The following is a 14784-nucleotide window of genomic DNA, read 5'->3' as shown; positions in this document are numbered from 1 at the left end:
GTCTTCCAAAGGTGGAGGGGAACGGGTTCTATAGCCTCCTTGCGAAGAAGATCTAGGATTTCCTCATGAAGAAATGTGGTCAGAGGAGTTAAGATGAAACCGTGATGGAGTAGCCTATTTGAATTAAAGTGAGTAACCAGGTGTCTGTGATCTTCTGCCAAGTCCTGAGGAATGGAGAAAGCCTTGTGTGGCCTGGAGAGAGCAGGAGGGGAAAGTCAAAGAGACTGATTGGAGGGTGGCGTAGTCTTCATGCTTGGCAGTGGGTATGTTCTTTGTTGGTAGGACTGGTAGGGTTGCTTGCCTTGGGGTCCCTTCTGACGCCAGTATTCTGCTTGCTTAGGGGAATGTTGACGTTTCAGATAAGGCTGTTTCCAGGGCCGGGAGCGGTTGAAAGTTTGGGACTGCTGTTGCTGGGTGACACCTAGGCGTTTAGCGCACTTACGACCATCATCAACAGATGTAAGGACCTCATCTGTGGATGCATGGAACAACCCTTGACCGTCAAATGGTAGATCCCGAATCTTCTGTTTGATGTCAGTCTGAAGGTTGGTTGAGCGAAGCCATGCATGGCGCCGAAGCGCTTCTGATGACGCAAAGATCCTAGAGGAGCAGGACACTACATGCCGAACGGTATTGATTTGTTGTTTACTGACTCTGGAGAGTTCTGAAACTAGTTGATGAGTCAGCTTTTGAGAAGCATCCCGTAAAGTTGGAATCAGGGGTGTGAATTAGTTGGCAAGGTTGAAAACATAAGCCGAAAGGTAAGCCAAATAATTATTAATCTTAGAGTTGGTGGTAGCCAGGCCGTAGACCTTTCGTGCTAGGGTGTCAAGTTTATGCCCTTCCTGGTCGGGTGGAGCAGGGTGTCGTGAGGATTTTGCCTTCGAAGCCAAGTGAGCAATAATAGAATTGGGAGCAGGGTGAGAGTAGAGAAACTTCGAATCCGGGGACTCGATAAAGAAAGTCAAACCTCCTAGGAGTAGGTGTGATGGAGGCTGGCTTGTCCCAGGCTTCCTTAAGTTCCTCAAGATGTACAGGGAGTATTGGCAGTAAAGATCCAGCAGGCAGGTCGGATTGCACTGTCATGCACCACATCAGTGACCTCCAGGGTGTCAGAGGGTAAGGTGACATTAAAAGCCTCCACCATGGTGGAAATTAGGTTGAGATAGGCCTTAGAATCATCGGATGGAGAAAGGCGGTCGCGGCGAGGCGTGCCAGAGCCGGGGGAAGCTGGAGAATCAGGTTGATCAGAGCCAGAGGACCTAGAACTCACCGATTCTAAGTTGGAGTCATCTGGAGATAGCAGAGGATGGTTGGAAGTTATCAGTTGTGCTACAGGAGCCGAGGGCATGGTTACCACCGGTGAGTGAGGGGCTCGGATTGGAGCCAAGGAAGTTGTCACGATCGGTGAACAAGGAGCTCGGATCGGAGACCTAGGAGACTGAGCCGAGGTGGAGGTCAAAGCTTGGAGTCGAGGTATATAAATGGGTGAAACATGTCAACTCCTTGAGTGCCTGTACTCAGTGTAATCACGGTACCGAGAGTGCTGAAGTCTTTCATGTGAAGGAGATCTGGAGAAAAACCTGTAAGCCCTATGGTACCGAGGCGTAGGCAATCTTGAGGTCGAGGAATAACGGTAGTGGTAGTCATGGCGGAGATCCGTGCCATGAGAACGATAGGTGAGAACGGTGAGAAAGTTCTCTGTCGAGAGGTGCCCTGTAGTCCCGAGTTGAGAATTGAGTCGACATTTCTCTATAAAGCTGGGTTGAGACTTGGGTGGATGGCTCACGAAGCTCTCTATATAGGGAAGAAACCCCGACGTCTCGATACATGCTTGGTTCTCTATACGGGGGAGAAACCCCAATGTCCCGGAATGCATTTGGATCCAAAAGATGCCTAGGGTCCGGTTCCAGGATATCCAGAGGCAGGGAGCCGTGGAGCGATGGAGATCTGGATGGGATCGGAATCACATCTGCGGGTCAAGCGAGCTGGAGCATCTCAGTGATGACGTCAGTGGGAGCCGTGAGTTCTGCAGGCAACAGTGTTGGGATTGTACGCTGCGTCGAAGTCGAGGCCATCGGAGTCGAGGTGGAAATCGAAGTCGAGGCCATTGAAGCCGAAGTTGCAGACTAAGTAGAAGGCTTGCTGGTCTTGGCTGAAGACTCCTGATGTTTCTTGGGTGCCGAAGCGGGTGGAGTCAAGTGACGGCTCCACCTCTTAGACTTGTGACCGGACTCATAATGGCGGGAAGCAGATTTGTCAGACTTATGCTTTCGTAGCGTTGCCACAGTGGCCGACGCAGCCAAATCTCCCTCTCTAGATGGGGGAGGCAGTGAATTGCTGGAAGTGGGCATAGCTCGGAGAGACTTTTCAAGGAGAAAGCTCTGAAGTCTGGCAGTCCTGTTTTTTCGCGCCTGCTTGCAGAAACTAGCACAATGGGTGCAAGAGTCGACCCTGTGGGCTTCTCCAAGGCAGAAAAGACAGTGGGAATGACCACTGGCGGATGGGATTTTAGCTCCGCAGTGGTGGCACTTTTAAAATGAATTTTTCCCTTCCATACGCTCCGGACAGGGGGAGGGGGGGGGGAGGAAAGAAAAGAAAAGTGCAGAATAAGGCTCCTTTCTTTTTTTTTTAATACAGATTGGGACAAAACAGTAGGGAAGAAAGAAGAATACGATACCACAGGAGACGAAGAGAAGAACGAGCTAAAGAGAAAAACGCAACGAGGTAGGTGTTGTCCGAGCGGCGGTTAGGAAGAAACTGAGTGGGAAGTGCGCCTTCCGCTCGCTCCAGGCATGCGCAGTCAGGTGCCTGCTCCCCAGGGCGAGCCGGAAAGCGTGCCAAAAATAATGCTCAAGTGAGCTTTTGGAGTCTCCAAGGTTAGGATCCGTTGCTGAAGGCAAGACCCATGTTTGGGACTGCACAGAGACCATGATGAAGATTTTTCTGTTTTTAACTGAATGCAAGTCCACCAGCCAGGGACTGTGTCAATTCAAAAGTTTACACTATATTCCTGAAGAGCTACTTTCAGCAATGACAAAATTATATGGAGAACACCATTCTTAAAACTGCACACATCTGTATTTCACTTCATGCATGCTAAAAAATAAAATGAATATTTCTAGAGGACCTATGTAAACTAGGCAGTATACATGCACAGATACAGGCCCTGCTCTTATGCTTACAACCCAAGTAATACGTGTCACACAAAGGAAGGACAGTGGTAGAAAATAGTAAAAGTGAGAAACCAGATTATCAACAATAGCATGAAATGGCAAGTTTTAATCAGGTACTAAAAACACAGACATAGAAATACAAGAGGGGAAGCAGAGGATGTAGCCAAGCTTAAGGAAACTAATGGTACCAGGGGGCAACAAACAAGAATGGGCATAGAAAAATGACAGATCAGCAACAGAATGAAGACATCTGAAATAAAAGAAGTGGATGACAAATCACACAACAGAAAAAGGTGTAACATTATGAAATGGAAAAAAATAAGACAAATCTCCAAACACAATAATCTACACAAAGGCTGCTTATTTCCCACATCAGCACTTTCCATGGAAAAAAACCCCCAAACTGTGTCACATCAAAAGTAATTCTATTAACATCAGAAACAACCAAGGTCTGTCCAAAAGAAAATCAACATGTTCAACTGCTGCCTCTAAATCTGATCTGACAGATGTAACTGAAGTAAAGAATGGGGCTTCAGTTAATGTGGGATCAGGGGTAGCTACAGACACACACATTTGAAAGAATTACAATTGATTAACTACAAGCACATGGAAGATGCTGCACCAGTGCTTTTAAAACATACTTCTAGAGGACAGATAGGCATAAAATAGGTCTCTGGACTATTTCTGCCTTTTTGTTTAAAAGAAAATGCAGAACAAAATAGACTTTTCTCTGATTCAGCAAGGCAATTGTTTTTGTCCTTAACATCCAGGATCATTAGCTAAGATTAATTATGTCTTAAATGCTAAGAGATGGCAACGGTGCACAGTTGATTTATTCATTTTGCAGACCCTAGTGGACCACAATAAGGAATAAAGAGAGGACAGAATTTAGCCCATTCATACCTAGAAGAGCAACAGGAGAGTACATAAAGAACAAAAAACAAACAAATGAGTGGTTCATAAGAACTGACCCTACCAATACATATGGATTCAGATTTCAAGTGATTTTAAACAGGTCTTTAAAATGACTAACAATTAGGATCTAGAATCTTACAGTCTATGGGTTATCTATTACCTCGCAGGTCTCAAATAATACAAAATAAGTAATGTATCTTTTATTGGACCAACATTGTATCATGATGGTCTGGATTCAACAGTCCATTCATTTAATGCAATCAGATATTGTCACAGATGTCAAAACTGTGTTTGCTGTCATAGGTATATGGTACTGCATAAGAATCAAGTTTGAAGTCAGCGCTACTTTACTCTTGCTTTTGAACTGAAGAATAGCCAAGTAGGATGCTGAGTAGATAAATTTTAGGAACTATTTACTTCATTGTCATTCACAACTACTAAAAAGGTTAAAATGTAGTGAATGAAACTGGCTGATGGCATAAAACAAGGAAAAATATTATAGAAAGACAAAATCCTGTGTAAGAAAAACTGAACAGAAGTTAACAGAAAGCGCAGCACTGAAAAGTAAAAAAAAAGGTAAAATGGTGCGCTTGAAATTCCTGTCAACTGAAAAACTGAAGAGACAAATGGAGACCTTACTAGATCCCAAGGTATCTGACTCTTTGATGAAACAAAATTCACAAAGCAGTTATGAATTAGGTTCTTTACCAAAGAGACTGGAAAGGATAATTCTCTTGAAAAGTAGAGGCAAGATCCTATTTCTGATATCATGCCAGAATTGGTCACCATACTTAAGACAAAAAAACCCATACAAGTACAAAGAGAAACTACTTGAGTGACAACACACAAGAATAATCACAAAAAAAACAGAAAAAATTAACCAGTTTTACACATAGGGCTGAGAATGGGCCTAAGGAGAAATATATCAAAGAAATCCGTGCATATGAGAACAGCAGTAAATTATCTATTGCACCCATTTCTGAAACACTGGATGTAATAACTGTTTGAGTATGAATGTATGCTTTTTGATTTAATAAATGATTTCTTCTTTTTTGCTAAAAAAGAACCCCTTAAGGCTTTTAATCAATGGTAATAAACAGATTCAGTGGGAGCTCATAGGTGCACAGCACCTGAAACTTTCTGAGAGTTCCTCCTCCTCCTCCTCCTGAGAGTTCCATCTGCTTGTCCATTGAATAGTATGTGCAGCTGCATAACAATCCCTGGATGAGCTCCACCACCTATTTTTCTACAAAATGACCTCTGGTTATAAAACTTTAGATGTTGTTCTACCCCATCAACATGGACCCCACGGCAAAAGGAGGAATTTCAGAAAGGATGTTTGTGCTGGAAAAAGCTTTCTTGACATGTCTTTTAAGCCTAACCATACACTTCAAAAGCCAAACCCCACTTTTCAAGGAACTGATAAAATTTGTTGTATGAGGACAAGGAGATATTTTCATATCCAGTCTCACATTTCCAAATATATTCATCATTGTGGTAGAATGCTGATAACAGTGAAGCATCCACCTTTCTTTGTGTTGCCACAATGTTTAATTTGTACAACAAAAGATGCAGCCAGCATGAAAGAATATGAACTTTTCCTAATCTCATTTATCTGAATTGTATTATTCAGGCACTTTTCTTTCCTGTCTAGTTCATTCCTGTTTTGTCACCTGAGGACTCTCCTATTTAAAATATGGATATTTTGGGAAGCACTCAAAAATTCCCTTTTTTAAATCAGTGAAATGCTTTTTTCACTCAAGGTTTTACTCACTCAACACATGTTGGATATAAGAATCATATATAAGAATTTTATACAACTATAGCATTAGCAAATAATTCTTGCATATACTGGATACACGTACAATATTTTCAAAAACATATTTGTTTAAATGTTAATACTTTTATCCATAAATATGCTATAATTTGTATATACGTGATTATCTCAAGATCAATATTACGAAGTTTAGCTCTATATACAAATATACTGCTATTGTGATTATATGGCAGTGTTTCTGTTTAAACAAGCTTTTTAGTTTACGACAAAATTCCTTTTTAAAAACTTATTTTTTCTACCTTTCAGATGACAAAAACTGTGTTAATACATAGTACAGTAGTTTGTAGATCTCCTTCTGTGGTACTGAGCATATTCACCATCTTACTCATACAAATTTAATACATTTGTGCTTTATATTCATAAACCTGACAAATAGCATAATTTTATATACTAAGTTATGAGCTGGATCCAGCAAGCAACTCACACAAGGATACAGGATCTCTACTTTCTCTTTCACTGATGGAAGGGGCAGGAAGGACAATTTCAGCTCCATCCCATTGCCCATTGAAGGCCACTAACTCACGTGGCAGTTACTGCAACCATGGGAATCAACATTCAGAAACTCATGTTGAAGGAAGGGAAAGCAGAGAAGATTCACCTCCATCAGTGCCTTCTGTTCGCTGGATATGAATTTATGCATTTTATGGTGTTAAATAAGTTAAATAAATGTACAGTTGATAAAGTAATTGTTGTATATATTTCATTTTCTCCCTTCAAAAACATTTTTCTCACTCAGGGCTTCAAAGTTCAGGCAATTTTTATGTCTATGCTGAACCATTATTTTAGAAATCAACAGGACAGACTAGTCTGGTCCCTAAGCAACTGTCACACTATGTGTCTGGAATAAGTCATACTTGGCAATGGCCTTGGGATTATCCTATCAATTTTTGATGCAAGTAGCTCAGTTTGCTTGCTTGAGCCCTCAAGACTGTCTCTAGACGAAGCAAATAAAAAGTAGTAAGATTGGCCAATAAGTGTTGGGGAAACCTACTGGGCACAAAAGTAGCCTTCTGTTACATGCCAAAGCTTAATCCAGCTTCACAAATAAACTCCATTTAACAATGCTGGATCAGTCCTGTGAAAATAAATACAGCAATTTTATTTATTTTCAAAACCAAAAAATGAATGAAAACTACATTAGGTTATTTAAAGACCAACAACCTGCATGTAGAATTGTAAAGGTACTTTGTGTTGTGGCTTGTGATGCTGCAGTTCACCCAATGCCAAAGAGCAGCGATGCGCATTATCTGGCAAAATTTTCTGATCCCCAAAGCAGACTGTGATCTGATATAGCATATGTATTCTTACTTGCGTTTAGCAAACAAAACTTTTAAACCATCATATATTTGTTTTATGTCTAAATAGTAAAAAAAATACTTCAGCTGGAACATTTCATCAAGGAAAAAATAAGTCAGAGTATGGCTTAAATGTTATATGCAAAAAAATTAAGATTGTTACTGGGAAATTATTTTATCAGAATACCACCTGTTAAATTTTTCAAACTGTATTTCATGCACTTCCTCTACATTGTTTATATTTAAGAAAAAACTAAACTAAGCTCATTTATTTCAGTTGGCTCAGACCTTCATAAACACTGTAATTTTAGCACACCCAAAGAACTGGGCATGGTAAACTGCAGATATGGTTGTCCACTATTCTATTTCAACGGAATTTAACTCTTATCTGCCGAGGTTACAGGAGCATTCAAGAGTCCCTGTCACTCTCCTCCCCATGCACTTGCATTTCTTATCCATTACATATCAGACTGGTGATTGTAATATCCCTTCCACCACATGAGTGAAAAACAAATAAAACTTTTAGCTTTCGCTTTGATTTGACCAACATAACCAATCAGGTGAAGTCATAATTTGATTTTTTAAAAAACTTTGTTATATGTATTTGTGGTTTTATTCCCTGCTCCTGTTTACAAATGAACACCCACACACTCTTTCACTCAATACTATATCTGAAAACTATAAATTACCACTATGAAGCTGCTAAACCTGCCTGATATCATATTAGCAATTGCACCCATTCATTGTTTTTAAGTTTATGAAACAGTGAATAGGGAAATGGGAAAAAAATCTGCAATGTGTTTACCCAAGATTGCTTTGTTACAAGTAAAACTGAAAATGACCCTAAAATATAAATGGTTATTCCAAAGAGAGAGAGAGAGAGAACAAGCCTTCCAGAATCTATAGTATTAAATTAGCCTTCCATGTTAGACTGGAAGCCTACACACACTTATGCAGAAAATGTTCATGGGAGCAAGCAGAACTTATTTCTTAGTAAACACGTTTAAGAAATGCAGATTATTTTTTTCTTGCACACTCCCTAACTAAAGAGGACAAAGTTTAATATACTTTTAGTATGCTATCATACACTCCTCACAATAAAACTGCATGACATACAAAATCAAATGGATTTAAGTTATGCCCTTAAAAATTTGAGCAATATACCTGACGCATATTTTACCATGCTCAGGACTTTGTTCTGCAAAGTATTATAAAGGTAAAGGTAGTCCTCTGTCCAAGCACCAGTCGTTTCCGACTCTGGGGTGATGTTGCATCATGATGTTTTCATGGCAGACTTTTTACGGGGTGGTTTGCCATTGGGGGAGGGACGGAGGCTCAGTGGTAGAGCATCTGCTTGGAAAGCAGAAGGTCCCAGGTTCAATCCCTGGCATCTCCAAAAAAAGGGTCCAGGCAAATAGGTGTGAAAAACCTCAGCTTGAGACCCTGGAGAGCCACTGCCAGTCTGAGAAGACAATACTGACTTTGATGGACCAAAGGTCTGATTCAGTATAAGGCAGCTTCATATGTTCATATTGCCTTCTCCAGTCATCTACACTTCTCCCCCAGCAAGCTGAGTACTCATTTTACCGACCTCAGAAGGATGGAAGATTGAGTTAACCTTGAGCCGGCTACCTGAACCCAGCTTCTGTTGGGATCAAACTCAGGTCATGAGCAGTGAGCTTCGACTGCAGTACTGCAGCTTTACCACTCTGCGCCATGGGGCTGTTTGCAAAGTGTTATACATGTGACTAAATAAGAAAATAATGGAATTCAAGATCCTAGTGCATATAAGTGATCATCTGAGTGCCATTTCCTAAAATGTTTTATGGACCTTTCATCTGACACAACTCATTACCTAAAAGTTACTTTTTTCCTAATACATGAAAATAAAAAATAATCCTAAAAGGGCCTTTACGTTTCAGAAATAGTTTCAAGGTATACATGCCCAGCCAAGTCCAACAACCCAACAGATCTTCCAGAAGACCTAGAAAGGCTTAGTTTATTACTGTTCTTTTAGATGACTCATGAAATAACTCAAATATCTGTTTTAGGCTACATGCAAATCTGTTAAAAGGCAGGTGCAGCTCTCAGATTCAAACACAAAATCTATCTTAGTAAACTTTACCACCTTTGCATCAAGCTAGAAGAAATCTAAAATAAATTCTATTCTCTTAGAGTTCGCTATCAGCAAAAGAAAAGCCAATATTGTCAGACCTGCAATCAGATCGCTGATGCTAGTATGATAAAATGAAAACCAAAACTGGAAAAACAAGGTGTATACTATAAAACTATTAGCATGTGTGTGAAACAACCTAAAGATCTAAGCTGCGACCTATAAACACATTTGTTTCAGACAAAGTCTTTGGTACTACTTTAAAGCGGGTTATAGATGGCAGCTCAATCTTTAATTTTTTAGGAAACATCTGACATTATGAAAAGCTGCCCCATATTATAACATTTCTATAGTAGTTTATTTAATAGCTAGCAGTTGTACCTTAAGAGAGGCTAGGGGATGTTCTGGACCAAGTAAGCTCCAATGAAAGGAAGCCAAATCTTCATCTGGTAGAATGTGATTACCTAAAAAAAAAAATTTGCAATTTTTAAAGGCCCTAAAATAAATACTTTATGCACGCTATCCTACAAAATAGATGTATCAGACACTTTAATGCACAACCAATGTTTGTAATTTTAATCTTAAATTCAAATGTCACTTGCAAGTAATGCAATTATAGTAACTGAATATGGTAATAAGCATTTATAAAGTAACTAATCTCCATATTTTCCCCAGTACAAATTCTAATTTATAAACATGTTTATTCAAAAGCTAAAACTCATCAATACCAACAGGACATGCAACTACACAATTAGAACTACAGACTTACTAGTGGTCCCTCTTAAAATAAAATGAGGCTACTACTAAGTAAACGTGTTTTGGATCAGGGTACCAAGATTTAACTCAAACACTGATTTTGTAGTACACATACTACAACACACACCCCACAAAAGCAGGGGAAAGGGCTGAACATTTAATAAAGTGTACTAACATGCGACTGCTCTAGACTTTTCAGTTACACGTTTTTAAGATGTGTTTAAATATGAACTTCCAGATATCATTCTACCTACCTAAAAGAGCAGCAAAAATAGGAAACCGATTTGGATTCAGGTCCAGTTGCTTGGCAACTTCATGCATCAGGTATTGGCTTGTCGTGAGGCTTTTTCCATTACGGCTCAGTTTTAGGGCATGGGCACTAAAATAGTAAGGGATGTTGCACAATGCATAATCTGAATCATATGCAACCAAGCCATGGAAACCCTTTTCTCGGCAAAAAGCAATTACTTCTTGGTGGTGGTCTTCAATGCTCTGTGCAACCTAAGCAAAAAGGAGTGATGCAGAGAAAGACGTGTCAAATGCAAGTTGAATTCTGCTCTACCAACAAGCTAAGAAATACAAGCAGTTAATGCCAAATACGTTTTAACCTCCAAGTCTAACGTGGAGTGCATCAGTATGGCATAAAAGTAAACAACAATATGTCATCAGAACTATCAACAAGTAAACCATCTATTCATTTCAGCTTATTATTTTCCTCCCGTCACTTAAATACTATTTTCATCATAACTGTTGATCCTGCATTCAAATAAACAGTTAACACAGTTCTGGCAATACCTCCTACACTTGAAAAGGGGGAAAAGCACACAAGCCTGAGATCCACTTTCAATGCTACCATGTGCAGCAAGGGTAGCAGCATCACCCAACATTTCTAATATCAGGAGAAGTAGCCAGCGCCCTTCTTTAAAAGTCTACATTAAAAACATATATAGAATTCTACATCTTCTCTAAAATATTTCATAGGTTTGCAACTCTCACTTTGGTAGACAATACTGATTTTGATGGACCGAGGGTCTTATTCAGTATAAGGCAGCTTCATATGTTCAAATGCTAATATGTTAACACATGAAGAACATAAGAGAAGCCATGTTAGATCAGGCCAATGGCCCATCCAGTCCAACATTCTGTGTCATACAGCGGCAATATATATATATATATACACACACACACACACACACACACACACACACTGTGGCTAATAGCCACTGATGGACCTCTGCTCCATATTTTTATCTAACCTCCTCTTGAAGGTGGCTATGCTTGTGGCCGCCACCACCTCCTGTGGCAGTGAATTCCACATGTTAATCACCCTTTGGGTGAAGAAGTACTTCCTTTTATCCGTGTTAACCTTTCTGCTCAGCAATTTCATGGAATGCCCACGAGTTCTTGTATTGTGAGAAAGGGAGAAAAGTATTTCTTTCTCTACTTTCTCCATCCCATGCATTATCTTGTAAACCTCTATCATGTCACCCTGCAGTCGACGTTTCTCCAAGCTAAAGAGCCCTAAGCGTTTCAACCTTTCTTCATAGGGAAAGTGTTCCAGCCCTTTAATCAGTCTAGTTGCCCTTTTCTGGACTTTCTCCAATGCTATAATATCCTTTTTGAGGTGCGGCGACCAGAACTGCACACAGTACTCCAAATGAGACCGCACCATCGATTTATACAGGGGCATTATGATACTGGCTGATTTGTTTTCAATTCCCTTCCTAATAAACAATAATTTGTTTTTAATTCCCTTCCTAATAACATGCATTAACTCCCCCACCAAAAAAAATAACGGACTAAGAGGATACCTTGGAAGCACTATGCTCAACATATGAAAGGAAGATACAACTATATCAACTGCCTTTATTTATGTATGAGAGTCAGGATACAAATAACAGTGAATGAACCCCAATGGAACCAAATTGCCTTGAAAACAACAAAACCCCAATATCATAGTATAAAACTATTTAAGACTAAAGACAATTTCAAAGGCAGTTGGCTGACCTTAAGGTGTAGACAAGTTGTTTATAGACATGTTTGTCCAAAGTAAAATCCAGAAAGCCAACAGTACAACCCAATCCAAATACCTTTACTGGCATAGAAATAAAAAGTACAGCATAACAAATTTACATGGAGTTTCAGTTATAAAAACCAGTCAAACATCAAGAAGGGGGGCTAGTCTTTTGCTCCCTGATTGTTATGGCAGTCAAAAGGTACTTTGCAACCAGGCTTGTGATATGGGAACATTGGTCAGACAGTAGAAAAAAAACTAACTTCATTTCAGGTAATCCATAAAAATTAGACAGAATAGGTTTGATTATACAGTCCCACACTTCCCCATAAAAATCACAATAAAGTAAGACACGGGTGACAGTTTCAAGGTGCCTTCTATTACATAGGCAGACTCTAAACAGTACAATCTATCAAATACCTTTTATAAAATCAACACAATGACACAAAATAGCATGTTTTTAAGTTACCCAGAATTCTTCATCAGTCCCAATGTTTCAAAATAAACGAGGTAAAGCAAATTTTTCAGGTCATTGCAATCATGCTCTAAGATCACAGCATTATGTCAGGGATCACTGGGTGGTTCCAAACAAAATATATTACATAGATTATGTTCTTAGCCCCATGGTATGAAGTTAGCCACTCAAAGGGAACAAATCAGTTTGGAAGAGAGGTCTTTTAAATTTTTATTTATTTTATTTACATTATTATAGTCTGCCCTTTTCACTGAGACTCAAGGCAGATTACACAGTGTCAGTCAGACATGACCAACAGAATAGGACATCCAAATAAAGAATGCAATAGGGTTTAGATTGCAGAAATCTGAAACAGCTAAGCATAAGCATTCAAACATGACACCAACAAACATGACATTCAACAATGCAAAAAGTACACAGCAGGAGCATACAGCAACAGACAGTACACAGTAATATGCATCGTGCATCAGGGCCGGATTTAGGAGGGGGGGCAGAAGAGTTGTTTTGCCCCAGGGCGCCAAGAAAGGGGGGCGGCATCAGTGCAGCAAGGCACATGACATGGGGAAGGGGAAACTTCACTGCACCGCCACCCATCTTGCTACCATCTGTGGTGCCGCCAGCCCGGGACCCGCACCTCTATCTGCCACCAGCCCAGCGAAGCAGAGGCCACCAACTGACCACCCTTTCCCCACTGCAGCCGCTCCCACCCGCTGCACCTCTGAGCCCAGGCACAGGTGCACTGCTGGCCCCACCCCCTAGTCTTTTTGCTGCAATTGCCAAAGAGTGAGTGAGGAGCCTTGGAACACGTGCGTGGCCTGCCTCCACACCAGCTGCTTTCCAAGTTGAGGAGTAAGGGCTCCCACACTGCTGCTGCCGCCGCCCCCGGCCCTATTATTGTTACCTTTTCTGGACAGCAGCAGGAAACATGGCTGTACTGGTAAGCAGCAGGGCATGTGAGGTGGGGGAAAGTTGGCTGGCTTGGCTGGGCCACAGGGGCTGGGGGCTCTGAGCATTGGTCTGAGGCAATTGGGCATGAGTGGGAGGAGAAGCGGAGGAGCCGGGGCGAGGCCAGCCAAGGAGGTGCACAGACAGAAGCACATACAGCCAGACTGAGGCTGGAGAAGTGCCAATGGGTCAGGGAGGGGGGAGGCAGCGGGCACTGGAGCGCATACAGAGGTAACAGCAGGGGTGGGGGGGAGCAGTGGTTATCAAGGAAAGGGGAGAGAAGAGAAGAGGGGGCTGGTTTTTTCACGGAGAAGGTGAGTTGGGGACATACATAGGCAGGCACGTTCTGTCTGGGATGAAGAGCTGGTTCAGGAGGAACTATGAGGAGGGACAGATGCTCATCACCCTCCTTCCAGGGAGAGGAATAAATATTGGGGGGCCCAGTCTGGGGTGGGTCTGGGCATTGCGCTTATCTGGAGCTGACCCGGATTCCAACTGCCAAGTTTGTTGAGGATAGCAAATTCTCCAGCCCCCAGCAAACCACAAAGAGTTCCCAGGGGAGAAATGGTGGGAGATGGTGGTTTGTATTCATCCCCATACCAGCAGTATTGAGGTTCTTGAATCTTTGACCGAAATGCAATGAAAACCTGCTGATTTTCCAGCTTAGGGGGCCAAAAGAGCCCATAATAGTTAAAGGGAGGGAGTTCATGGAGGCTCCAGGCAGTAGAGATTTCCTGCTTTCAGCCAGGTTTGCATTTTCCAGGTTTCTGCTCCAAGACTGGGAGGGGTGTGGTGAGCTCACAAGGGCCTGAGAACAGAGGAGAAATGGAAGAGTGGGGTCTGCAGGTGACTGGGAAAAGTGCCCCCCCCCCAGTTCACACACACCCGCTTTCTGCTTCAGAAGGCGCTATTTTGTGCAAAAGAAAGCAGTCCCCAAGAAGAGTCGGGGAATTAAAACCAGCAGGAGACACGGGCAGGAAAGAATTTTTTTCTTCACCTTAAGCTGAAGAGGGGGCTGATGGTCTAGGCTGGGGGACAGCAGGAGGGGAGAGAGGAGACCCCACCCCACACACTCTTTGTGCCTTCTCTTCTTCTGGCCTTAGCAAGCCCTGCCTGCCTTCCTCTTTGGGAAACTGAGGCAGGGTTGCCAGCCTCCAGGTGGGGTCAGGAGATCTCCCACTTTTTCAACTGATCTCAAGCTGGCAGAAATCAGCTCCCCTGGAGAAAATGGCTGTTTTGAAGGGTGGACTCCATGGTA

General features: G+C 41.6%; 1 protein-coding gene across 2 annotated transcripts in view; it reads right to left on the bottom strand.

Moving 5' to 3' along the window:
* Positions 1-14784, bottom strand: part of FAM120A (family with sequence similarity 120 member A) — a 156536-nt gene that overhangs the window by 133303 nt on the left and 8449 nt on the right. For both annotated transcript variants that reach the window (XM_060239817.1, XM_060239816.1), the window contains exons 2-3: positions 10347-10593; positions 9718-9800 (exon numbers count right to left, since the gene is read on the bottom strand). In XM_060239817.1, coding sequence (XP_060095800.1) covers positions 9718-9800; positions 10347-10593 — 330 coding nt within the window. The remainder of the gene's footprint in view (positions 1-9717; positions 9801-10346; positions 10594-14784) is intronic.

Source organism: Heteronotia binoei, chromosome 5 (genome assembly GCF_032191835.1).
Source record: "Heteronotia binoei isolate CCM8104 ecotype False Entrance Well chromosome 5, APGP_CSIRO_Hbin_v1, whole genome shotgun sequence".
NCBI lineage: Eukaryota > Metazoa > Chordata > Lepidosauria > Squamata > Gekkonidae > Heteronotia > Heteronotia binoei.
Note: the sequence above shows the minus strand (reverse complement) of the source record. Positions and strands in the feature narration are given on the sequence as shown.